Source organism: Phoxinus phoxinus (assembly GCF_949152265.1).
Source record: "Phoxinus phoxinus genome assembly, chromosome: 7".
NCBI classification, from domain to species: Eukaryota; Metazoa; Chordata; class Actinopteri; order Cypriniformes; family Leuciscidae; genus Phoxinus; species Phoxinus phoxinus.
The window spans coordinates 2,092,496-2,120,465 of NC_136882.1; the positions used below are offsets into that span (position 1 = coordinate 2,092,496).

At 40.9% G+C, this 27,970-nt stretch overlaps 1 protein-coding gene across 6 annotated transcripts; it reads right to left on the reverse strand.

Moving 5' to 3' along the window:
• LOC307002149 (uncharacterized protein) lies at positions 1 to 18,977 on the reverse strand. 6 transcript variants are annotated; one of them, XM_079619454.1, is made up of 3 exons: positions 18,860 to 18,977; positions 18,048 to 18,180; positions 1 to 1,848 (listed from the first exon to the last, which is right to left on the reverse strand). In XM_079619454.1, the coding sequence occupies exons 2-3, from the start codon at positions 18,130 to 18,132 to the stop codon at positions 911 to 913; spliced, it is 1,023 nt and encodes a 340-aa protein (XP_079475580.1). In that variant the 5' UTR covers positions 18,133 to 18,180; positions 18,860 to 18,977; the 3' UTR covers positions 1 to 910. The 6 variants fall into 6 exon arrangements, with proteins under 6 accessions (XP_079475580.1, XP_079475583.1, XP_079475584.1 ...); XM_079619457.1 differs by lacking the exon at positions 18,860 to 18,977 and adding an exon at positions 18,276 to 18,303 and having other exon boundaries at positions 618 to 1,848; XM_079619458.1 differs by having other exon boundaries at positions 689 to 1,848; positions 18,821 to 18,887.
• Between the last annotated feature and the right edge of the window lie 8,993 nt (positions 18,978 to 27,970).

The following is a 27,970-nucleotide window of genomic DNA, read 5'->3' on the forward strand; positions in this document are numbered from 1 at the left end:
AAATACAGATTAAAAATAGTGATGCTCCGATTGATCAGCCGCCGATCATGATCGGCCGATATTGGCTAAAAATAGCTTGATCGGCGAACCCCAAAAGCAGCAATCAAAAAAGCCGATCACGTGACGTAAATTACTCGCTGACTTTTTTCCACCTGCATGCGTGGCGCACAGGCACACAACAGCAGACCGGAGCTTCCCAGTGGCAACATGACTTCTCCTTCTTCCGTCTAGAAGTTTTTCAACCGACTGTAGCGTATGGACACCATATAAGTCGCACCTGACTATAAGTCGAAGGACCAGCAAACCTGAAAAAAAGTGTGACTTATAGTCCGGAAAATACAGTACTGTGTTATGTTTTCCTGTGCATATGACAATAAAAGTTTTAATTTTGAATATGGTTAGTGTATGGGTGGCTTTAGGAACGTAGGCCAAGCAAGATCCCAATAACGGAGCATCCATTTATGATTTTAATAAATATTAATTGTATATGTTGTTGGTGTTATTGCAAACTACTTTATTACGTACCAGGCAGAAACCCCTCGGTGTAGTGGTTAGTCAGGATCAACAGTGAGACACCTGCAGCTGAACCAACTTCCAGATATCATCAGATAACCCCAACAATAGCCATATTCAAGTCCAGATTAACAAGTGAACAGTGCATTCTCTCACTAAAAATGAAGCAAGTAATGCTGTGCAATGTTCTTTATTTCATTCCGTTTTTTAATATTTTATGTTTAATCGTTCAGTTACATTATGGTATGTCACAGCAAGACAGAAGTTTAACTAACAATTTGATTTCAAGTTATCAATATTTGGAATGGAGTGACGCCTCTATACAATCAAAATTGGAGGTCCGAGATGGTCGATGTGGCCAGAAGAGGTCATATGTGCAAATGAGCAACAAAAAGCCTCAAGCTAAATATAAAGAAGTGAAGGATATGTGAACGTTTGAATGATATCTAAGGCTTAGTTCTGTCGTGAAGCGCTTTCCACACTGATCACATACAAACACTTTCCTCCAGTGTGAATTATTAATGTGGGTTTTAAGGGATTTTTTGTGTGTAAAACTCTGTCCACAATGAGAGCAAGTATAAGGCTTTTCTCCAGTGTGAAGTCTCATGTGGACCTTAAGGTTTACTTTATGAGTGAAACTCTTTCCACACTGATCACATGAGAATGGTTTATCTCCAGTGTGAATGTTTGTATGAAATCTAAGGCTTTTTTCTGTTGTGAAGCGCTTTCCACACTGATCACAAGCAAACAGCTTTTCTCCCGTGTGCATTCTCACGTGGGAACTAAGGGTTTTTTTATGTGTAAAACTCTGTCCACAATGAGAGCAAGTATAAGGCTTCTCTCCAGTGTGAATTCTCATGTGGACATTAAGGTTTCCTTTCTGAGTGAAACTGATCCCACACTGTTGGCAGGTGAAAGGACTCTCTCCAGTGTGAAGTCTCATGTGGACCATAAGGTTTCCCTTTCGATTGAAATTTTTTCCACACTGTTTGCAGGTAAAGAGTCTCTCTCCAGCGTGAATGCTCATATGGAGTTTAAGGCTTTGTGTTTGAGTAAAACCTTTTCCACACTGTTGGCACGTGAAAGGCTTTTCTCCAGTGTGCACTCTCATGTGGACATTGAGTTTTTGTTTTTGACCGAAACTCTTTCCACACTGATGGCAGGAGACATAACTGTTAGATTGGGTCTTCTGAGCACTTTTTTGTGAGGGAGTAATTTCAGTCTGTGTGGATGGTTTTTCCCCGATCATGAAATCATGTTTCTCATCTTTCTCTTCAATATTATTCAGTTCTTGACTCTTTTCAGTTTTCAGGTCCTCTTTCAGCACCATCAGGTCTAGTGAAAAAGACAAATACCAGTTAACACCAGTTTAATGGCACAAAACTTACTTAGCATCAAACAACTTTTATGTGTAACATTTAAAGGGGTGGTAAAATGTTATTTTTACAAGATGTAAAATAAATCTCTGATGTCCCCAGAGAGAGAGAGAGAGAGAGAGTGTGTGTGTGTGTGTGTGTGTGTGTGTGTGTGTGTGTGTGTGTGTGTGTAGTTTTAGCACAAAATACCCCACATATATTTTTATATAGCATGTTAAAGTTGTCATTTTTTGAGGATTTGCAAAAACGCACTGTTTTGTGCCTGGCCCTTTAAATGCAAATAAGCTGCTGCAGAGGGCGGAGCTTCAAGAGCTTGTGTGTGTTAGCAGCTGCGATTACCTCACACACACACACACTAACATGTAGGGCTGCACGATTCTTGCTAAAATGTGAATCACGATTTTTCTCCATGGGAATTGAGATCACGATTCTCATACACGATTCTCATTTTTTTCAACCAAAATGTATTGCACTCAAGTACAAGAAAACAAAAAAACACAGGACATTCAGTATAATAAAGTGCAGGAGTAACAAAAAATCGTCTCTACTCTCTTTTCTTTATTTTAGACCCCTTAAAGAAAATAATTTTAAAGCTTTATGTTGTTGAACATAAGAGAACATTAAAATATACAAAAATAACTAAATAGAACCTGTGCTTTTTGCTCCAATTGGCACATAACCTTAAAGCAGGGTATCTGCACATTTTTTAAAGTCAAATTTAAGGCTTTTTAAGACCTGAGGAAATCAAAATTAATACCGTACATTAGGGGTGTGCAATATTAACAAAAATATATCTCAATATTTTCAAAGTTTTGTTGATAATAATTAGATGATATTTTACTGATTTTGTACTGGTACCATGGCTGGTTTAGGCCTGTTGTTTACATTTACATTTATATTGTTGATAGCAGACTCACAGAGATATTCATATTTAACATTCTATGCAGTGGTCAGTTCACAGTAGTGACTGAAATAAAATTTTTTATTAAGGGGCAATATTTGCCACCTAAAATTGATTTCCAGGGGCATTTTCACCTAAATATGGAAATTATTTCTAAACGTATTTAGAGGTATGCATCACCTTTTATGTCAAATTCTAACATTCAAATTAAATTCTATTAGAATAACACAGTACCACTGTCAAATTAAATAATTAAATTAAAATCCATCCTTGCAGTGCAGAGATGACACAGAAGCGGCATCCGAACTGGCAGTACTATATTTACACTTAATTTGCAATTGCATAAATAAAGCTATTCAATATTTAAATATGAAATGATTTATAATTTTAACATTTTAATTAAAGGGTACTTTAAATATGAAACTAAACCCGCCAGTAGGTGGCAGTAAGTCACTGTCTTAATAAGCGAGTTGTTGGAGTCATTTATTCAACCGATTTGTTCAAACGGCTGATTCATTCATTGAATCAAATGATTCGTTCAAAACGCGGATTTCAGTTAAAAAAATAATCGCTGTCTGTTGGACTAGTTTCATTATGAAATTCTCGTCGGCGAAATAAAGGAGGAAACAAACAATATTGACAATATAAAAATAATCGTCAAAGAAATCATCGTCTTCAGGTTTAAACCCGAAAAAGCTCCACATGGTGGAATGTGCTCCTTTTTTCGTACAGAAAAAAGGAGCACATTCCACCATGTGGAGCTTTTTCGGGCTCCACAATGTTGTTACATCCTCACTCTCACCGTCGCCACCAGGATTTTCCACACTGGGGTTCATTTTTACCTCTTACCGCTACAAATCCACCAAGTAAACTGACTCCCGTTTAGGTCTGCCGCCTTGTTACGTTACACGTCAGTAATAGCGGAACGTGGCCAATGAGGGAGAGGAGAGACGAGGAGATTTATGATTGATTGGTTGGTTAGTGTTTTGTTATTGTGTGAGTGTGACGGGCTCTGGTGTGACCAATAACGCTTGAACTCAGCATGATCTTAGGGAAATACACGGAAGTGAATCGGCATCATTAAGAAATGAGATCGCATTTATGTTTGAATCGAGATCGTGATTTTTTTTTCGATTAATCATGCAGCCCTACTAACATGACAGAAACTGTTCTGCCTTTAATGTTAAAACGGAGTCAGACAAAGATGGAGTGACTCAAGAAGAAGTGACAACATGTAGAAGCAACAGGACGTCTCTGAATGGTTAGTTGATGAGTTTATGTCGCTGATGTGGAGTTAATATCTTCAATTAGCATATTCTGTCATGGTAATCTATAAATCGCTCGTATAGGAACTGTTGTGAGATGCACACAGAGTGACTTTCTATTGCATGTGAAAAGACGGATGCTAAAGTTTAAGCTGACTCACAAATGTGCTCGACTACAACAACTCTTCCTCTTCTCAACATGGACTGCGTGTTCAGGGGGCGGGGCTTATGTAGATTTTAGGGTTGCTGCTGTCACTAACCCGGAGGAATGTCGTGTAGTCCCTACCAGCCGTTTGTTGTAGTCCTTTTCTTTAAAAGCAAATATCTCCCTTTGCTTTGAACTTTGAGTGCTGTAACTTTGCAGATGTTGTTTATGATCAAACAGCAACATTACACACTAACTACAGTTAGAAAAGTCAAATCATAATCAACCACCCCTTTAAGAAGCCCTCCTGTTCTCCACTCATTACCTGTATTAACTGCCCCTGTTTGAACTCATTACCTGTATAAAAGACACCTGTCCACACACTCAATCAAACAGACACCCGTCCACACACTCAATCAAACAGACACCTGTCCACACACTCAATCAACCAGACTCCTGTCCACACACTCAATCAAACAGACACCTGTCCACACACTCAATCAACCAGACTCCTGTCCACACACTCAATCAAACAGACATCTGTCCACACACTCAATCAAACAGACACCTGTCCACACACTCAATCAAACAGACACCTGTCCACACACTCAATCAAACAGACACCTGTCCACACACTCGATCAAACAGACACCTGTCCACACACTCAATCAAACAGACACCTGTCCACACACTCAATCAAACAGACACCTGTCCACACACTCAATCAAACAGACACCCGTCCACACACTCAATCAAACAGACACCCGTCCACACACTCAATCAAACAGACTCCTGTCCACACACTCAATCAAACAGACACCCGTCCACACACTCAATCAAACAGACACCTGTCCACACACTCAATCAAACAGACACCTGTCCACACACTCGATCAAACAGACACCTGTCCACACACTCAATCAAACAGACACCTGTCCACACACTCAATCAAACAGACACCTGTCCACACACTCAATCAAACAGACACCTGTCCACACACTCGATCAAACAGACACCTGTCCACACACTCGATCAAACAGACACCTGTCCACACACTCAATCAAACAGACACCTGTCCACACACTCAATCAAACAGACACCTGTCCACACACTCAATCAAACAGACACCTGTCCACACACTCAATCAAACAGACACCTGTCCACACACTCAATCAAACAGACACCCGTCCACACACTCAATCAAACAGACACCCGTCCACACACTCAATCAAACAGACACCTGTCCACACACTCAATCAAACAGACACCTGTCCACACACTCAATCAAACAGACACCTGTCCACACACTCAATCAAACAGACACCTGTCCACACACTCAATCAAACAGACACCTGTCCACATACTCAATCAAACAGACACCTGTCCACACACTCAATCAAACAGACACCTGTCCACATACTCAATCAAACAGACACCTGTCCAAACACTCAATCAAACAGACACCTGTCCAAACACTCAATCAAACAGACACCTGTCCACACACTCAATCAAACAGACACCTGTCCACACACTCAATCAAACAGACACCTGTCCACACACTCAATCAAACAGACACCTGTCCACACACTCAATCAAACAGACACCTGTCCACACACTCAATCAAACAGACACCTGTCCACACACTCAATCAAACAGACACCTGTCCACATACTCAATCAAACAGACACCTGTCCACACACTCAATCAAACAGACACCTGTCCACATACTCAATCAAACAGACACCTGTCCAAACACTCAATCAAACAGACACCTGTCCAAATGTGTGTGTGTGTTCGCGTCTCATTGAGTATGTGCGCGAGTTTGTGTGTGTGTGCTCGCGTCTCATTGAGTATGTGCGCGAGTTTGTGTGTGTGTGTGCTCGCGTCTCATTGAGTATGTGCGCGAGTTTGTGTGTGTGTGTGCTCGCGTCTCATTGAGTATGTGCGCGAGTTTGTGTGTGTGTGCTCGCGTCTCATTGAGTATGTGCGTGAGTATTCCAGTTATTCCAGCTTTTGTTAAATACACGAATAGTACCAAACCTATGGAAGGTATCCACAGTTGTCCCAGTACCCAAAATTACAGGAGCAAAAGGGTTAAATGATTTTAGACCAATATCATTAACATCTGTTTTGGGGAAATGTATGGAAAGAGTAATTATGCGGCACTTAATGTATTTTGTGAGTGATGTCTTGGATCCATTGCAATTCGCATATAAAAAAGCAAGAGGTACTGATAATGCAGTTTTAACATTATATAATTCAGTTGCTGAGCATGTACAATTAACTTCAAATTATGCTAGAATTTTGTTTTTAGATTTTACATCAGCTTTTAACACGATGAAGATTCACATTTTAATTCAGCGACTGATTGATTTGGGGGTAAATGGTGGACTTATCTGGTGGATTAAAGATTTTCTATCTAATCGCCCGCAAAGAGTGGCTATTAATGGCAAACTGTCTGGAATTATTACATTAAATACAGGAGCCCCTCAGGCACCAATACTATTTTCTTTGTACATTAATGAGTATAGGATAAAAAATGAGGGGTTTAGTCTTCTTAAATATGCCGATGATATGGCACTTGTGGGTCTTATGAAAGTGGGAGATGTTGGTAGTGCTTCCGTATATTATGAACAGGCTGAAGCACTTTTTGAGTGGTGCCAGTCGAGTGCACTGGTGATAAACATAAATAAGACAAAGGAGTTGGTAATAACTGGAGACAAGCGTAATATTTTGGGGTTGGAACCTGTAGTACTAAATGGAAATCCAATAGAATTTGTTAGCAATTTGAAGTATTTGGGGACACATATTGATGCCCAACTTAATTTTTTAGAAAATACTGATAGCATTTGTAAGAAGGCTCACCAGAGGTTACATCTAATTAGGAGGTTGAATCACTTTGGTGTGAGCAACATTATACTCGAAATGGTCTATAAAAATTTTGTGGAAAGTATTCTGGTTTTTAATATGACATCATGGTATGGTAACCTGACTGTTGTGAATAAAGCTAGACTGTCCAAGATTGTGAATGAGGCAAGCAAAATAATTGGTAAGACACAGAGACACTTGAATGATCTTTATCGTGGAAAAAGTAAGGAAAAGGCTTTAAAGATAGTAGGGGATGTTTCTCATCCTCTACATAGCAAGTTTCAATTGCTGCCATCTGGAAGACGTTATAGGCAACCACGAGTAATTAGGAAGGTTTACCAATTATCCTTTGTGCCAAATGCTGTCAAGATTTTAAATGGTAATGATTGATGTGTGCTTTGTTTATTTTTCGTGTTATGTATTGTTGTATTGATGTATGTGAAGACAGAGACAAATTTCCACTACGTGGACAATAAAGTAAAGTAAAGTAAAGTAAAGTAAAGAGTATGTGTGTGTGCTTGCGTCTCATTGAGTATGTGGGTGAGTTTGTGTGTGTGTGTGTGCTCGCGTCTCATTGAGTATGTGCGTCGAGAGTTTGTGCGCGCACGCGCCTCTCATATGAATGTGCGCGGAGAGTTCCGCGCGTCTCTTGTGTGTAGAGTTTGCGTGTATGTGCGTGAGCGACTTTAGGTGTGTCGTTGTGCATTTCATGTATTTGTTTGAGCATTCAGCAGTATACATGCATGTGTGACTACTTAGCATATGTGTATGCAAGTGTTTCATGTGTGCGTGAATTAAGTTTGATTTAAGCCCTAGACGGTCCAATTTATTTCTGGACAACCTTCTGATGGATTTTACTTTAAATTTTACTTTAAAATGTGAGTTCCATTCAGGTTTAATCCCATTGGCACTTTATTCGAAGGATTGTTTACAATTTCACAGCATAAGCTATAAAGCTGTTTCCCAGGTATAAGCTGTGTGTTTACAGGAAAAAAAAAAAATAATGCAATTTACTGCAATTTTATTCTTATTCTTCGAGAAAAAAAATTCTGAAAGATTCCTTAATAAGCTTTGCTCGGGATGTTAAACTACTTTAGGAGTGGTGAAAACATTATTTGAAATCTCCTTGTGAAATTAGCTTGAGTACGTATGGGTCAGTGTTTTGATTGCAGAAGAGTTCGACAAAGGATTACTAACACATAATAAAACATAACTCCAGGTATATTTTTGATGAGGATATGACAATGCAAAATGGTTAAAATCTCTAAAAAGTCTATGTTGAATGATAAAGACCCTTTGTCAATAATTTACTTGGGAAAAAATGGGCAAAACTAAAATATAAGTGCATAAACCGATTAATCGTAAAAATAATCGACCGATTAATCGACCATCAAAATAATCGTTAGTTGCAGACCTAGTCTGAAGCTTGCCAATGACCATCTGGATGATCCAGAGGAGGAATGGGAGAAGGTCATGTGGTCTGATGAGACTAAAATAGAGCTTTTTGGTCTAAACTCCACTCGCCGTGTTTGGAGGAAGAAGAAGGATGAGTACAACCCCAAGAACACCATCCCAACCGTGAAGCACGGAGGTGGAAACATCATTCTCTGGGGATGCTCTTCTGCACAGGGGACCGGATGACTGCAGCGTACTGAGGCGAGGATGGATGGGGCCGTGTATCGCCAGATCTTGGCCAACAACCTCCTTCCCTCAGTAAGAGCACTGAAGATGGGTCGTGGCTGGGTCTCCCAGCAGGACAACGACCCGAAACACAGCCAGGGCAACTGAGGAGTGGCTCCGTAAGAAGCATCTCGAGGTCCTGGAGTGGCCTAGCCAGTCTAACCCTGAACCCAATAGAAGATCTGTGGAGGAGCTGAGAGTCCGTATTGCCCAGCGACAGACCCGAAACCTGGAGGATCTGGAGAAGGTGTGTGTGGAGGAGTGGGCCAGAATCCCCAGTGTGTGCAAACCTGGAGGATCTGGAGAAGGTGTGTATGGAGGAGTGGGCCACAATCCCCAGTGTGTGCAAACCTGAAGGATCTGGAGAAGGTGTGTATGGAGGAGTGGGCCACAATCCCCAGTGTGTGCAAACCTGGAGGATCTGGAGAAGGTGTGTATGGAGGAGTGGGCCAGAATCCCCAGTGTGTGCAAACCTGAAGGATCTGGAGAAGGTGTGTATGGAGGAGTGGGCCAGAAGGTGTGTATGGAGGTGTGGGCCAGAAGGTGTGTATGGAGGTGTGGGCCAGAAGGTGTGTGTGGAGGTGTGGGCCAGAAGGTGTGTATGGAGGTGTGGGCCAGAAGGTGTGCGTGGAGGAGAGGGCCAGAAGGTGTGTATGGAGGTGTGGGTCAGAAGGTGTGTATGGAGGTGTGGGCCAGAAGGTGTGTGTGGAGGTGTGGGCCAGAAGGTGTGTGTGGAGGAGTGGGCCAGAAGGTGTGTATGGAGGTGTGGGCCAGAAGGTGTGTATGGAGGTGTGGGCCAGAAGGTGTGTATGGAGGTGTGGGCCAGAAGGTGTGTGTGGAGGAGTGGGCCAGAAGGTGTGTGTGGAGGAGTGGGCCAGAAGGTGTGTGTGGAGGAGTGGGCCAGAAGGTGTGTGTGGAGGTGTGGGCCAGAAGGTGTGTGTGGAGGAGTGGGCCAGAAGGTGTGTGTGGAGGTGTGGGCCAGAAGGTGTGTGTGGAGGAGTGGGCCAGAAGGTGTGTATGGAGGTGTGGGCCAGAAGGTGTGTATGGAGGTGTGGGCCAGAAGGTGTGTGTGGAGGAGTGGGCCAGAAGGTGTGTGTGGAGGAGTGGGCCAGAAGGTATGTGTGGTGGAGTGGGCCAGAAGGTGTGTGGAGGAGTGGGCCAGAAGGTGTGTGTGGAGGTGTGGGCCAGAAGGTGTGTGTGGAGGTGTGGGCCAGAAGGTGTGTATGGAGGTGTGGGCCAGAAGGTGTGTATGGAGGTGTGGGCCAGAAGGTGTGTATGGAGGTGTGGGCCAGAAGGTGTGTGTGGAGGAGTGGGCCCGAAGGTGTGTGTGGAGGAGTGGGCCAGAAGGTGTGTGTGGAGGAGAGGGCCAGAAGGTGTGTGTGGAGGTGTGGGCCAGAAGGTGTGTATGGAGGTGTGGGCCAGAGGGTGTGTGTGGAGGTGTGGGCCAGAAGGTGTGTGTGGAGGAGTGGGCCAGAAGGTGTGTATGGAGGTGTGGGCCAGAAGGTGTGTGTGGAGGAGTGGGCCAGAAGGTGTGTGTGGAGGTGTGGGCCAGAAGGTGTGTGTGGAGGAGTGGGCCAGAAGGTGTGTATGGAGGAGTGGGCCAGAAGGTGTGTGTGGAGGAGTGGGCCAGAAGGTGTGTGTGGAGGAGTGGGCCAGAAGGTGTGTGTGGAGGAGTGGGCCAGAAGGTGTGTGTGGAGGAGAGGGCCAGAAGGTGTGTGTGGAGGAGTGGGCCAGAAGGTATGTGTGGTGGAGTGGGCCAGAAGGTGTGTGGAGGAGTGGGCCAGAAGGTGTGTGTGGAGGTGTGGGCCAGAAGGTGTGTGTGGAGGTGTGGGCCAGAAGGTGTGTATGGAGGTGTGGGCCAGAAGGTGTGTGTGGAGGAGTGGGCCAGAAGGTGTGTATGGAGGTGTGGGCCAGAAGGTGTGTGTGGAGGAGTGGGCCAGAAGGTGTGTATGGAGGTGTGGGCCAGAAGGTGTGTATGGAGGTGTGGGCCAGAAGGTGTGTGTGGAGGTGTGGGCCAGAAGGTGTGTATGGAGGTGTGGGCCAGAAGGTGTGTGTGGAGGAGAGGGCCAGAAGGTGTGTATGGAGGTGTGGGTCAGAAGGTGTGTATGGAGGTGTGGGCCAGAAGGTGTGTGTGGAGGTGTGGGCCAGAAGGTGTGTGTGGAGGAGTGGGCCAGAAGGTGTGTGTGGAGGAGTGGGCCAGAAGGTGTGTGTGGAGGAGTGGGCCAGAAGGTGTGTGTGGAGGTGTGGGCCAGAAGGTGTGTGTGGAGGTGTGGGCCAGAAGGTGTGTGTGGAGGAGTGGGCCAGAAGGTGTGTATGGAGGTGTGGGCCAGAAGGTGTGTATGGAGGTGTGGGCCAGAAGGTGTGTGTGGAGGTGTGGGCCAGAAGGTGTGTGTGGAGGAGTGGGCCAGAAGGTGTGTGTGGAGGAGTGGGCCAGAAGGTGTGTATGGAGGAGTGGGCCAGAATCCCCAGTAGTGGTGGTGAAAAAAATCGATTATTGATTAATCGCGAGTATGTTATGGACGAGTATGAATCGATTATTAAATTTTCAAAAAAAAAAAAAAAAAAAAATTGCATTATTTTATATTGTAAAAACTGTTATACCGGAAGTTGAACGTCACATTACGCGCCCAGTTCGAGTTAGCAAGCGCGCGTAACGGCAGTCAGAGCGAGTGAGAGTGCAGGTGTGTAAAATGGAAGAACCAGGAACGAGCAACCAACCGATCCACCCAGCTCCATCTGGGCTCAAAGCAAGCGTGTGGATTCATTTTGGTTTTCATGGCAGGAGCTCTAAACATGTTGATAGAACGCATGCCATCTGTCGACATTGCCACAATAAACTGAAGTACTGCGGCAATACGAGCAACTTGAGGGCGCACATTTCCCGCTTTCATCCAGAGGCGGCAGGGTGGATTAAAGACGACCGCCTGAAGCCCATCACCCCACCGAATCAGCGCACTCTCCACGATATGACAAAATTGGCCCCGGGCTCGGAGAGAGCTAAGAAAATCACAACGTCAATATCTTATTTTATAGCTAAAGATATGAGGCCATACAGTGTGGTTGAAAACCAAGGCTTTCGCTACATGGTCCACAGTATGGAGCCAAGGTATGTGATACCATCCCGGAGCTTTTTTACAAACAAGACGATTCCTATACTTTACAAGGAGACAAAGTTTTTAGTGCAAGTGTCCCTCAAGTCTGCTCCCAGGGTAGTAATAACTTGCGATGCCTGGACCTCCAGAGCCACCGTCTCATATGTGACCGTTACAGCTCATCATGTCAACAGTGAGTGGAAGCTAATTTCACATGTGCTTCTGACGAGAGCTATGAATGAAAGCCACACGGGCGCTAATATGTGCGAGTTTCTCGAAGCTGTGGCGGACGAGTGGGGGATAGAGACACACGACCTGGTTCTCGTCACCGACAACGCTTCAAATATGAACGTGGCTGCAGAGCTTGGCAACTTTCTACATGTCCGTTGTTACGCTCACACCCTAAACCTCGCCTGCCAACGAGCGCTGAAGTTGCCCGCTGTAGCCCGACTGTTGGGTCGAGTCAGACGGATCACCGCCTTCTTCCACCGCAGCACCACAGCAGTTATGTGCTGGAACAAAAGCAGACCCTACTCGGTAAGCAAAAGGCTTAATTTTAATTTAAAAAATAAAATATTTACCTTTGTAATAGAAGTGAATCTATTTTAACGGTTGCATTGAAAGCAAGCTTTTTTTATTAGTTTCTAAATTACCAGTAGGCTATTTAAAAATATAATTCCTTATAGGCTACAAGTAATTAGCTTTTCTTCTTTTTTTAATTTTACCAGAACTGCCTAAACACAAACTCAAGACAGATGCTCCAACAAGGTGGAATAGTGGCTTTGACATGGTTGATCGGTTCCTTGAACAGCAGCCTGCCATCTGCGCTGCACTCCTCTCACCTCAAGTAAGTATGGGATTTAAGATTTAATCAGACCTAGTAGCAAGCCAAGGTGTGAAAAATATTTTAATTGAAAAAAAAAAAAAACTATAATTTAGTTTAGAATAAAAATATTATAAAAATATGATATTGTGTACACAAAAAACTAACAAAAAAAATAAAAAATAAATATATATATATATATATATATATATATATATATATATATACAGAAAATATCTTTAGTTTTGTTTGTCAATTTGACATGACAGTCTTGAGGAGGCACTTGTGCATGTGTTTGAGATTTAGTCTAAATGACTGTGAGACGTTGTGTTGGCGTGAATGGAGAACTCTTATAGCATACAGTTAATTCCTTATTTTAACTGTTCCTGTTCTCAATTCCCATCATCCTTACAGGTGAGGAAAGGTGCACATGACATCTGCACACTGAGTGAGGGAGACGTGTCCGGCGCTGAACACCTTGTGAAGACCCTCAAGCCCATGAAATTGGCCACCACCACAATGTCTGAGGAAAGCATGCCTACTCTCTCGATCATCGCCCCACTACACACACAGCTCCTGGCCGACTTCACCCCTGCACCAGAGGATGATCCGATGACCCGGGAAATCAAGCATGCCATCCGGGAAGATTTGAGGAAGAGATACACATCTACAAAAGAGAGGCACACACTCCATACAGCATCTTGCCTGGATCCTCGCTTTAAAGCTCTCCCTTTCAGAGGATGAAAAAGTGGAGACATACAGCAGAGTGACTACAGAGGCTGCATCATCCGTCGAGGTATTCTCTCTCTTGATATTAATAATTCTACTTTTTTTAGAGAATGATTAATGATCTGATTAATAGAATGCTTTGTATCAGTTGTGTGCTTTGTATGCTTTGTGTCTTATTTCACTGCTTCCCTGTGTTAGGTGATGAGGCAAGAGGCTGAAGTTCCTGAGGGGGAAGGTGATGACATGGCTGAGGGGCATGATGACGGTGAGGAGGATGATGCAGTTCAGAAGGTTTGCGACGAAGCCTTGAAGCTGGATGAAGATGGCCCTTCCACGCCCTCTACCTCAAGACCATCTTCTCTGTCTGCACTGCTGGGCCAAACATTTAATTTTGCTGTCACCACAGCAGAGCCCCAGTCGGCACACACCAGGGCTGAGGAAGAGGTTTGCATGTATCTGGAGGCCCCTTCACTTCCTCTCACCGATGACCCCCTTGAGTGGTGGAGCACCAACCATCATGTGTATCCTCTCCTAGCTAAGCTGGCCAAACGATATTTATGTATCCCAGGTACGAGCGTTGCTGCAGAGAGAGTGTTCTCCACTGCGGGAGACATCGTGTCAGCACAACGGAGCACACTCACGCCACAACATGTGGACCAGCTGGTCTTCCTCCATAAGAATCTGGTCATTCCAGAGCTATGACTGTTTAGTACAACTTGATTACTCACAAGTTAGTGTGTTGCATTTTGTCACTGTGTTCTACAGTACAGTATATAAGCTGAAGCTACAGTAAGTTGTCCAAAAATGTTCATTTTGTCTTCTTAATGATGGAGAAAGGTGGAGAAAAAACGTTTTACCCTGACATGTTTCGACTGCAACCTGCAGTCTTCCTCCACCTGAACACCTTTCTAGAAGAAAATTGTCCAATTTCTACAGTATGTTGGTTCTGATCTACTTCCTAAAGGAAATAAGCCTTTAATTTATTTGTTATTGTTTAGTTCAAATTAATGAGTCACAACACAATGTGATGTATTCATTTCTGTGTTCTACAGAACATAAGCAACATACAAATAATTCTGAAGTTATAACTACACGACACAGAACGTGCTTTGAGTTGTTGTTACTCAATAAAAGAGTTAAGTAATTCAGCTGCTGACTTTTTTTAAAGGGGTGGTTTACTGCTTTTTTTCTTTGCATGATTGTGTTTATGGGGTGCAATATAACATGTCTTCGTCTTTTTTTTTTTTTTTTAAGCCTTATTTTTCATAAATTTGACCTTTATTGTAAGCCGCTTTCTCCTCTGTCATTTGAACGACCGGTTGACTTCCTGATTCTATGAAACCACTCCCTCAGACACAGGCATGGGCTCAGATTGGTTAGCTGGGCCGGTGTGTTGTAATTGGCTAAACTGCGTAGTGCACGTTCTCCGGAAACTTCACGCCCATCACCTTTAACGGGCGAAAGTTGCATGTGCTCCGGTCAAATGTAAATAATGGTGTCAATACTGCCGTCAGTTTGAGTCAGATCAGACCCAGAAAGCGGCAATGAAGAGAGTCAAGCAGAACCTCCCCAAACACGGCTCTTACAAAACGTTTCTGAATGGTATTTTTTTTAATTAAATTATTATTCTATTATTATATAATAATTTCGATACGCTGTTACTTGAAAATGCCACTGATGACACTTGTTAGCTTTTGAGATACGGTTTTCTCCTGATTAAACATTTAATATACCAGAATAAATGACTAATACCGCAGCTGAAGTTTGCTGTTGCGATTACATATATTTTTTTAAACTTTATACACGTTTGTCTAGACTTATACACACAAAATACTAGCATCGAACTAACTGGCTACTATAAACAAACAGCTTTGGCATTGGTTTATGTTCTTGATTACTTCATAAAGTATACATGGAAAATACATTTACAAAATTAGTACATAATTACAAATTGCAGGTTCAAAATGTTTGTACGCGTTTGTCATAGACACACGAGCATACTAAGTGGCTAGCGCGAGCGCTGGCATTTGTTTACGTCCTTGATAAACATTACGTCTGAAATTATACATGCAAACATTTAAAATGATTAAGTCTTACTTACAGGTTGTGGCCCAAGAACGGCTGCCTCAGTTTTTAAAGTTGGAACTGCTTCATGTTTTAGTAACAGTTTCTTGTTTAATCCGGCATTGAATTCGTGGAGATTCTGGAAGCTGTCTTCCGTAAAATGCGCAGCACAGAGAGCTACGATTGTAATTTTCAGGAACATAATAAAACAGAAATTTTAGCCATTGTTGACGAACTACAGCGTCCATAGGAAGCCCGAACACAGAAGACCTGACAGCTGGGTGAGAATAACACACTTTAGACGGCATGGCTTCAGCTCTCCACTATAATTCTTCCTCTTCCACAACGCCGCAGAAATATGGCCACGCCCCCTTTTTTTTGCTTATTGCGGAGGGAGGGTTGATGTAAATGTATGGGTTAGCTACGTATAAAACCCGGGAAGTATCTCGTTGTAGTCCCATTCGAGTCGTTTTTGTAGGCATTAAACTTCCTGATTTTTAAAAGACTAAATCTCTGCTTACGTTGAACTTTCAGCGCAGCAACTTTGCAGATACTGTTCATGCACCAACAGCAACATTACACACTATTTAAAATGAAAAAAGTGAAATCGCAATCAACCACCCCTTTAATACTGCAATCACTTTGTCGTGTATTTTTGTTTACTGTTGTGAAATGGAAAATCAATAATCGCTAATCGAGAATCGTTAATAATCGAAAATCGACTGTAATCGAATCGGGACTTCAATAATCGTAATCGAATCGAATCGGGAAATCAGACAGATTAACCACCCCTAATCCCCAGTGTGTGCAAACCTGGTCCAGAACTACAGGACACGCATGATCTCTGTAACTGCAAACACAGGTTTCTGTACCAAATATCAAGTTCTGCTTTTCTGATGTATCAAATACTTATGTCATGCAATAAAATGCTAATGAATTACTTAAAAATCATACAATGTGATTTTCTGGATTTTAATTTTAGATTCCGTCACTCACAGTTCCTATGATAATTTCAAAGTCACCCATAGGGCATACATAACTCCTTACAAGAGGTTCAAAATGAAACTGCAATCAGCCTATGACTGCCATATCTGTAGCACTGTATCATCAGGTACTTTTCTTCATATGTTTTGGGAGTGTCCAATTGTCGTCAACCTATGGACTAATGTAAACTTGGTTCTGTCCTCCTTACTACAAATTGATTATATATCTAATCCAGGTTTATGTCTTCTCAATGTTGATTCTGACTCCTGTATACGTTCATTGCAAAAGAGAATGTTGTTTGCTGGGTTTACAGCTGCAAAGACAACAATTATACAGAATTGGTTTACCCCGCACATGTGTGCAAAAACATATTGGATTCATAGCCTCCATAAAATAGTGACTTCTGAATGTACAACAGCACGAATTAACAACACTTAACCTAGAACCATTGATGCATGGCAATGTTTTTCTTCCAACATATTGGACTATATAAAGGACTATATAAACTTTTTTTCTCTCTCTCTCTCCCTCTCTCATATTGTTAAATTATGGATAATATGTCTGTTGCTCCCCCTTCCCTGTCTGTTTGTTTGTTTGAATGCATGTTATTTCTAAAGACAATAAAAAGTTGATCACAAAAAAAGAAAAGAAAAAAGGAGTATCTATGATAAAAATGACAGACTTCTACATGCTTTGTTAGTTAATAAAAGGCTGATTTGACGTGTACTTGACTGACAGGACAGCGGTTTCGGTGGTTGTCTAGCAACATAAACGCAGCGCACCGCTCGCTCTGTGTGATCGGGGCAGTGCTGTGCGCTTTGGTGAGATCGGGGCCTTAATCTATTTTATATAATTTTGCAAGGTTCTTAAAAAACATAAGATTTTTTTTATGTATATTTTTCAGTTTATAATTTGCCTTTTTAAGCCTTGCCAATTTATATTATCAAGTGCAAGAAGACGTGAAAGACAACTTTCATACTCGTGCGCTGTGTGAGAACTTTTGCATATGTGCAAATATCCAAAGTGTGTATCCAGAAAGCCGCATCTCAGACAGCGCGTGAATACTTTTGCATCTTCTTGCACTTGAAACAGACATTCACACAATATTGTCAAAATGTCCGTCTTGGTGAGTGTCCTCATAAACATAATCGGTTATGTCTTAAGTGAACATAAACAGTTGAAAAATAAAATACATGTGAAGCAATATATTGGATCTGTGCATTAGCTCAGCCTAATACTCCCGCTGCTGTCTGTGTCATTAATGGTAATCAAACAACAAAGGACAAAAAATAAAAAACACTGATCCTACATCAACTTCTGATGGAACATTTACAACTGGGGTTGTTAGAAGAGATTTTAGGTTTAATGTTACACAGAGTAATGGTTTTGTTTAGGCTACCTCCATATTATTTTCCTAATTTAATGTTCTACATGTCATAATAAGCAGCATTTGTCTGGTCATGTGATCTCAACAAACATGTCTGTCCACATGAGGCGACCCGCTCCACGTCAAATAAAACCGCTTTAATTAGGACACTCATATGACATTCTTCAAAAATATAATTCATTTCTGTAGATCATTTTAATAAGGATCAAATGATACTAACCTGTTTGTTCCTCAGTATCTTCATGTTTCACGCTAAACACTTCTTCAATCTTTATATCTTCACTCTCCTCTTTAATAAACGCCATCTTTATAATAGTGTCACGTGGATCTCAGATGTTTCTCCAGGAGTTCTCCTGTGTGTTTGGACAAAGTCATGTTTAAGATCAGAATAATGAACAGAAAGAAAAATAAATCTACAGTAAATCTGTGTGTGTGTGTGTGTCTCAACCAGCTCTAGTTCAGTAGTTCAGCGCACTGGTGAGGGAGTCAGTCAGACTGAGAGTTAAAGGACTTACATCAACTGACAAGACACAAATCACTCAAAACAAGCAGTGCAAATTAATAAAAGAGCAAATTATATAGACACTTCATATATTTAGGCATTTATTATGTAAATTATATGTAGGCTAATGATTTGTAGACTACATTGAAAACATTTCGAGCGATTCGAATCAGTGAATCGTTTTGCGGAGCGATTGATTCAATTGACTCGGGAGTAAAAAAAAGAAAACATCAGTTTCTCCTTCACTACTTGCTGCCGAATTCGTGTTAACAATAAAATTATTGATTATATGTGTAACGACATGAGACGCACCTTTTCTGATTTATTAGGACTGTAATACATAACGTTAGTCCTAGTAAACAAATTACCGTGCTAAAGCACTTTATTCACAAAAACATCGTCCGTTATGTTCAAAAAAATAATTACAATGTTTCGGTCAATAATAAATAATTAATTTTGCATATCTTGTAAAAACTATACAAATGGTTTACCGGTTTTTGTGTTGATATAAATTATGCTTTAAAACCAACCTTTCTTCACGTCAAACACAACACTTGCAGGAACGCGACGCACACATATGACGTCATCGCTAAAGACCAAAATAAAAGTCCCTTTCACTCGCTGCTGTCTAAAATCACTAAAATGCATATACATTTACATAGAAACTATATATATATATACACACACACGCAGCAGTGGCCAAAAATGACATCCAGAGGGGAAATATATTTTTGATGAAGTTTGATTAAACCATCGTACCAAAATATTTTATATATTTTTAAATATTTTAAATATTACGGAAGAACAAAAACCTAAACTTGTTTGAGGTACTTATCTGACAAAATTATTTTGGGGAAAAAAAGGCAAACTACATCTGCAGGATTTATTTTACTAGAAAAACAAAAAGCTGAGAGGAAAAAGCATACATTGACTACAACATAATCAGTTTTTAATATTTTGTTGGTTGTATCTTGTTTTTGCATGTGTTCATAATTTCTTTGTATGACAGCCTGGACAAAAATGGTGTCTGCTTAATTTGGTATGTTTCATTGCGTAATTATCACAAATAAAACAACTAACTCCAAGCACAACATGCAGGACTACTTAAAATATACATTTTTGAAGTTGTGAAGATGTAAAAAAAAAAATTTCAGAGGTGCTTTGGTGTGCATAAATCTATTAATTATATGGACTCATATCATTTGGTTATTTGGTGTCCTTTTGTCCTTTTTTGGGAAAGACACCTAAATTCACCTTGAAAAAAAGCTTGCAGAAAATACAGTTTTGTGACAATCATCCTTCAAACTGATGGTTTATATTTACAAGTGTGACCCATTGAGATTTATTTATTTATACATGCATTCTCATCTCTACATGTAATGACTGTAGCAAGGAAGGTTTACATAAGCAGTCTGGGGGAAAATGCATAAATGACTTCTGTTACAAACATGGGGGACTGTTATGTGCACCTCTACCTGTGCCAAACTTCACCTGAGAAATTAAAAACGTATTCAGGCAAACACCATTTAACACATAAACACCATACAATATTTGCTGTTTCGGTTCCATGTACTCCACAATATTGGCGAAACCCCTTTTAATAACTCTGAATCTGAATTACCATAGACAGTGTACATACTGCCGATAAACATTTGTTTTTAAAATACCCATACGGAAAAGTAATATATGACATATATGTCCCTATATCGCTAGTGACGACGTCATATATGTTAAATATAAGACAATATATTGCTATCACATATATACATATCTCTACATATATGTTGATATAGGTTTTTAACATATAAATTTGCCATATTAAATTAGTATATTGACATTTATTAATATGATGTATATGATTATTATTGATATAATACTGTATGTTTTGACCATATATGTCACCGATATGTTTAATTTATATATGCCAAACTATTTACTATTTAACTATTAATTTCAAGTCTACAGATCAAGTCTACATATCAACTTTCATTTCAATTTCTATCTTATTTTCGAATCTTTTATAAATAAAATGTATTATTTATTATTATTTTACCTCTTGTTGACCAGCTCATAAAAACAAAACAAATACTACACAAATTCTGTTTGAAAACTGATAATTATATATGTGACATGTATATAAAAAACACTATTATACACACATAAAATATATAGGCTGGTTTTATATGTCAATTGTTCCATTTTCTAATAGGTTTTATATATGGGTATATATATTTTATGTGGATATATTTCATATATGTATATTTCATATGTGTACATATATTACATTTCCGTATAATCAAAACGTTTTAAATATTGTATTATGTAAAAAAGAGTTTATTTCTTGTTGAATACTCTTTAAAAATATCTCTTTAAGAAAAATACAAATCCAACCATTCCATGTTCACGGACTGCAGAAGTGTATTTTTAGCTTAAATAAATGGCTTAACCAATGCTATGAGACTTCCGGTGGCTGGATACGAGAGATGTACACTGCATCCCAAAGTGGGAACATTCAGGATAATTTCCTTACATTCAGAAATCATTTCTGAAAATGATTCAAATCCGTGAAGAATAAACCGTGTCAAGATGAGACAACAAAGAAAAAGAAATGCAAAGACGTGCCAACAGAAGACTCGCCGAACGCAGACAGTTTAATGGTTTTGCCAGAACAGTAGTGCAGCAGATAGTAAAAAAAATCGTTCACTTTGGTATACAAGCATGAAATTTGGCACAGATACTCTCTAAGGGCCACTATTTTGGAAAAAGGCACTGGCCACTCAAAAATTCAATATGGCGGCCAATTTTCAAGATGGCCGCCATTGCTATTCAATGCTTATTATATCAATTATTCAAATAGTGATTTAAGCATAACATTTGATACATATGAATTGTATCAATTGTTCAAATGGTGATGCAAGCATACAATTAGGCAGAAATACTCTTCAAGGAACACTCTTTTGGAAAATGGTATGTGCCACTCAAAAATTCAGGATGGCGACTATTTTCAAGATGAAAATAACATTTCTGTCAAATAGTCATAATGTCTGCTTTGTCTGCCTCCTCTCCTTTGACCTGTCCGGCTTAGTTAAACTTGCCAGGGATATAAAATCCCGCCGGCATAGCTCTCAGGTTCATTGGAGTACACTAGCCTCTCCTCCACGGCAAGGTGCAGTCCACAGAAAAATGGTTGCCATCTTGAATTTTTGAGGGACAAGCACCGTTTTCCAAAAAAGAGAGTATTTTCACAAAATGTTATGCCTACATCACTGTTTGAACGATTGACCTAATGAGCATTTGACAGAAATAGCATCCATCTTGAAAAAAATTGCCGCCATGTTGAATTTTTGGGTGGCCAACGCCTTTTTCCCAAAAAGTGACCCTTAGAGAGTATCTGTGCCAAATGTCATGCTTTAATACCAATTTGAACGACTCTCTTGAAATATGCCATTAATCTGCAGCACTAAGGAGGAAAGGTTCGCCATGAGGAGAATTCTGGTGAAATCCAAACTTTACAGAACCTCAAACTCAGCGGTTAACGAGTTGAGACAGGATTTCACCCGCCAATCCGAACTCGGTAAAGCACTGCAAGCTCAGACGGACACTATGAATGCGATCGAATATGCGTGTGGTTAAACAAGATGTTAATACGCACCAGCAAGAGTTAATTAATCTCCGTGACAAACTGGATGAAATGGAGGATCGATCAGGAAGATGTACCGACTCGTGGGCTTGAGTCAGGGTTAGGGGGAAAATGCCCTTCAGTTTCTTCAGGAGAACTTATCGAGATGGATCCCTTGTCTCCAAGGCGGAGGGGAAGATAGGATAAAGTTTATTATGAATCGTTGGTAGAAGAGTCCACCTTTGTTTAAGCTGGAGAGCTCCAGTAAGAGCAAATCTGCTGACTGGACTTAACAGTTTGGTCCACTCATACATACATACATGGACCATGTGCTTTGAAAGTAGGTATTGCTATTCAAAAAGATGCATCAGGTCAAGAAAAATCTTTAAAAATGTGAGTCAGTTGCACGTAGACATGAGATGTTTCAGGCCTAGCAGAGTCATAGCAGTTTATTAAGCCCAGAGGTTCAGCTTTCAGACTGAGCTCAATGATGGAGGCGTAAAAGAAGCAGTTGCAGACGCTGGACTTACCTTATTTAACTAGCATTTAATAACTAGCATTTTTTAAACAATTGTCCTACTTTTGCTTCAGGGAGAAAGGTCAGCTGGGTGCCTGAGCTTGGAGTGTATGAAAACGATTACATAAGCATATGCCACTATATGGAGCTTGTGAAAGAATGAGTTCGGAAAGCTAATCGTCACTCAGTAATGATCTGATGGACTCACTCATGGCTGGACTGGAGTTTACTGGAGTAAAAGGTGTAGATGACCGTAGTTTTGCCAAGACTGAGGAGGTCGTTGGAAATCTGCCAGATCTGCCAGATCTCACAAGATCCCAAAGGAGAGCGTTGGCCAATGACTGAAGACATGTCCATGCCACAGAGGCCTTCAGTTGTTCATTTTACCTCAAAACAAAACATTCAGAGCCATGACGACACACACACACACACACACACACACACACACACACACACACACGAGGTAAAAGCAAATCACTACCTCCATACATTCTTCTTTTGTTCAGTTTATTCATGTAGTCTTAATTCTGCCACATTTTTAATTACACAATCATTATGGTGCGTTCACACCGGACGCGAATAGCGCGTCAAATTCGCGCCTGCCGCGTCTAGTTATACGCTTGATCACTTTGTGTCCATTCGCGCATCAAGAGGGAAATGGACGCGCGTAAAAACATAAATTTGAAGCAAAATTTCAGGGGCAAAAGTTTCGAAACCCGTTTTGCGGCCATCTTTTTTACAAGATGTCTGGTGTTGATAGATCATTTTGTCAAATAATAAATGATTTACAAATAGTTGTAAAATAGCAGCACGGCAGCTTGCTAGCGAGTTAGTAGGTCAATAACATGACACAAAAGTGAAATTTGTATATCTTACAACTTACCAGGTTGTACAATCTCCTCACTTATCTTCTTCCAAGCGAGAATGCGAATTCGCGTCAAACGCGTGAATGCACAAAAAGCACTACATAAATCATTCGCGCGTAACGCGCCAGATGCTCAATTCGCGGCGTATTCGCGGCTACCGCGCCGCACTCTACGCCTCATTCGCGCTGCAGGAATTTTTTACGCGCGTAACACGTCTTTGCATTGACTTAACATTGAAATCACGCGCGCCTGACGCGCTATTCGCGTCCGGTGTGAACGCACCATATGAGACTAGGTGAAGTTTACATTTAAACTACTATGTTAATACTACTGTGTTGTATAACTGTGTAACAAATCTTGAATCCTCAAGGTTCCTCGCTGCATATAAAGGAACATGCAGAAGAAAGGGGTTGTAAGAGGTTTGCTTGAAAGGGTTTGGCCTGTTCCAACTGTTCATGTTGGCCTTTTGGCTCTTCTGACCCATTGGTCATCGGTTCTCAAATACACGGTATTGACAAAAGTTTGTGGATACCATTTGTAATTGATGGATTTGGCCAGGCACCATCATTGCATTAATGGGAAATCTTGATGCTACATTATGCATTGACATTCTAGAGAACTGTGTGCATCCAGTTTTGTTGGATCAACTCCATATAGATAGTCATGGGTTTGAAAGTAAATGTTAAACAAGCACAGAAGTATGTATTTCAGGTGTCCGTGTACTTCTGCCCATATAACGGTAATATCTATATATCAGTCAAATATAGTGATTTAGCATTCACGTTGGCTGGCTGATGACGTGAGAGAGCAAACTGCAGTGTTGATGTATCATGTATCAAAAGAGAAAAGCCGAGTTTCCCTTGCAGTCTTGAAGAAATCCCCACTGTGCACAAGGTATGTCAAAGCCTTCCTGAACGTACTTATTCCGACACCTGGCTTTGAAAGCCATTTCCCTTGATCAAGGAAGGAAAGGTGAGAGACAAGAGGGTATTTGAGGCGAGACTTCTCAATAAACTTCTGTACAGTTAAAACCAAGCACTTCTTGCCAGTGTGTTTGAAGAGCAGGAGTGTTTTCTGTCCTATAGACCCCTTTTCAGTTAGTAAACATGGTGACGTCTTTAGTGGGCGGAGCTTAGGTGGAGGCAGAACGATCCCTATGGCCGATTCACTAACGCTAGTTTGCCAGTTTTGTTAGCTTGTTTTTTAACAATGACTGGAGAAAATCCTATTTGATCTTCATGTGCAAGCGCACTCACTGTCCAGAACCACGATTGTTATTTGCAAAAGTTCATTTTAACGGACGGAACCAGATTGGCCGACCCGTACACGCTCACTCAATGATGGACGATCTGACAGGATTAACGTTAACGCTACCTCTGGTAGAGAAGCTGACTTCTACACCGACCCGATAGAGAAAGTGAGCGTAAAGAGAAACTGAGTGTATATAAATATTTAGATGCCAATAACTATGTGCTGAATGGTCACGTACAAGACTCGTGTGGTACGACCCGAGGTTCTGCATATCCAGCGCCAAGAAGACGACAATGTAAAGAGTGACATTACGGTGCAATTTTAATCATGTGAATATTTTCTAGAAATAAAGATTCCAGATACAGCATATTCAGTTTTTAACTTTGTATTGAACAGGTCTGTTGAAACAAATGGCACCGTGGGCTTATCAGTCTGGTAGCACGCAAGAAATTGAGTCACTTCCTTGCTCACTGACAAGATTAAATTAAGTTTAGCGGGCATGATCTCCAACAGCCTCCAGAACCAGCTCAAAGGACCTAGTGCCTGGATCTGGACACCTCTTTTCCTTCACCGCATTGACATATGCAGCCATGTGTGGTAAAACTTTCTAGCACAGGCACATTTTCCAGCCATCTTGTCCTGCAAAACTTCAGTGGTGTTGGGGAACCTGATCCTGTTATGTTGAAAGCATCTTCTCTACGAGCTGGAGAATACTGCCAGTATTGATAAGGTCTACATTATGAGTATGCTGGAGGGATTTGTCAACCTTTGAATAAAAACACCAATTCACATTTGGTCCATCCATGGAGATCTGAACCATGTTTTCTCTTGGCAGATTTTCAGTACTCCTCTCAACGGGTCTCATTCATGAAACACGAGCAGAACGAATGTGTGTGTAAATCGTGTGTAAAGTGGTTCTGGCGTAAATTTTCGGATTCATTAAAATGTTCGTATTTTCCAAATGTTAGTCGGTACGAAAGAAATCTCCACCTGCTCCCGGCCACGCGTAAATATGCGTTTAACATCCGAACGCTTTGCTCATTAATAAGGCTGCATTTTAGTTCACCTTAATCGGGGACATTTTTACACAGCATTTTGAAAAAATATTATATACAGTAATTACATATGTTTTTTCTTTTTACTTTTATTATGAGAGCCAGTGATAGCATCTGCAAACGGACACTTTAATCAAATAATTAATTGCTTTCAATAGGGCTGGGCTATTTTTTTCGAAGTGAACTAATTAGTTTTTTTTGCAGTCGAGCTTCATGTCGAACCATTTTCTCTTCACTTCTGGGACTGTTCGATTAACAGATGAAGCTCCATTAACTGCATCTGTAATATCTGCCAAGCTTCCTTTTTTTAGGACCGGATACGCCACTATGTACGCTTGAAAATAAAATGTGGCGTTTTGAATGAACTTCTCATAATAAAATATTATCTGATAATGAGAATTTTTTATTTTTCATTCGCTTTTAAGAAGACATGTCACACTGTAAAATTAATGTTCAAATAAAGCATTAAAAAAATGCTCAAGAAAAAAAAAAAGATTTGTTTCTGGCAGGTTTTGTCAGGGTTTGGGGTTGAGGAGATGAAGCGAGGACTCAATTGCAGGAGAATGGGTTTTATTAATAATAAGAATAAACAAAACAAACAAAAATTACCCCGAGGGGGAAAACAAGACAGACTTGACTCAACTTGACTTGACTTCGACAGCAGGGAAACACACGGTGTACATATGACGACAAAACACACGGTGTACATATGACGACAAAACACACGGTGTACATATGACGACAAAACAGCACAGGACTGAAAACACAAGGAGATTAAATAGGGAGAACAAACAAAGGAGGTAATGAGAGAGGACAGGTGGAGCAAATAAATCAATAATCAGGTAACAAGAGGGAAGGGGCTAGACAATTAACTGGAGAGCACATGGCACAAAAGAAACATACATGACAAGCTATGTGCTCACACCAAACACGACTAGAACACAAGCACATGGCCAGTAAAACAAATCACAAGCCATGTGCTCACACAAAACGAGACAACATGAAAGCACACAGCTAGTGTAAAACACAAGCTGCGTGCTACACAGTACAGGACAAGACATGAAAGCACATGAAACAAGGCACACAGACAAGACAACATAGGAGTGTCAGGGCTCTGTCACAAAACCAAGAAATAGACCAGACAGAAGTGACAGAACCCTGACAGGTTTGGTAAATCAGTGATGTGTGATGCTTCATAATTACAATTCTCGAATAAAAACTAGTTTATTATTGACACCCAATAAAGCTTCTATCAGACCAAAAAAAAAAAAAAGACCAAAAAAAAAAAAGAAGACATGTTGAAATCCTTCGTTTGGTGTCATAATATGATGCCCATATATGGTTGTCAGTCGGATTTAATGGGCGGGATTTATGGTAATTGAGAATGAGCGTGCACGCGCGTCCCATTTACGACTGATTGGAATTCATGAACACACACACACACACATTTCACTATCACATATGACGTTTACGAAGTATTTGTGAATCAGGAGAAGAGTTTTCGGGAAGGTCTCTTTACGCACAGATCACTCACATATTTACTCATGAATATTTACTCATGAATATTTACTCATGAATATTTACTCATGAATGAGACCCATTGACTGGCTTACGGTCTAATGCAGTGGCGTGTCCCATGAATTTTGAGTCATAAAATCTTGTCACAACTTTGTCCCCCATCCCATAAACGGACATGAAAGTCACATTGCTTTGATTGTGTTTTGATGTTAAGGCTCTCATCAAAGAGAAGTATGTAGTCCTCCCAATCAGAAGAGAGTTTTTTGCACAACAAGTTTTTGAAATGCGGAGCCAAACCATGCGTGCAAATGTGCGTAACTGACGTAAATCAAGCTAGAATGCAGCACTGGCCACGACGTGTTGGCGGAATAACACATTAGCGGACCGGAGGGAATCATATGGTTTATTCACTTTTTCAGAAAACTTCTTGCACAAAATAAATTCAAGCACTTTAAATGAGAACTCCGGGCAATATTTAAGTTAATCTTGATCGTTATACCTTTGTGAGTTCTGTATATAGAAAAAAACCCGAACCGGATTGATGTTTGCAACACGGAGCTGCTACCGCTAATGCCCAGAGCTCACTCAGCTAACGGCAGTTATGGGGCATATTCATAAAGAGTGTTTCTGTGCCTCTTAACAGACACAACATGCCATTAAAATGTCTGTCCAACATGAACAAGGTCCTTACATGACAACAAGATGCGTTTAGCAACTTAGCCATTGTTTAAATTCACCTCAATAGTGTTTTAGAGACGGCTAGCTGTAGTCTCGCGCTGAAGTCCCGTGGGAACTCCCGTTGTAGCCGGGAAAAG

Bases quoted from the DNA above. Each gene is read 5' to 3' on its own strand.
- LOC307002149 (XM_079619454.1), bottom strand. From the start codon at position 18,132: ATGGCGTTTATTAAAGAGGAGAGTGAAGATATAAAGATTGAAGAAGTG. The intron at 1,849-18,047 runs GTTAGTATCATT...CTTTTTCACTAG, and splicing joins AGATACTGAGGAACAAACAG to ACCTGATGGTGCTGAAAGAG.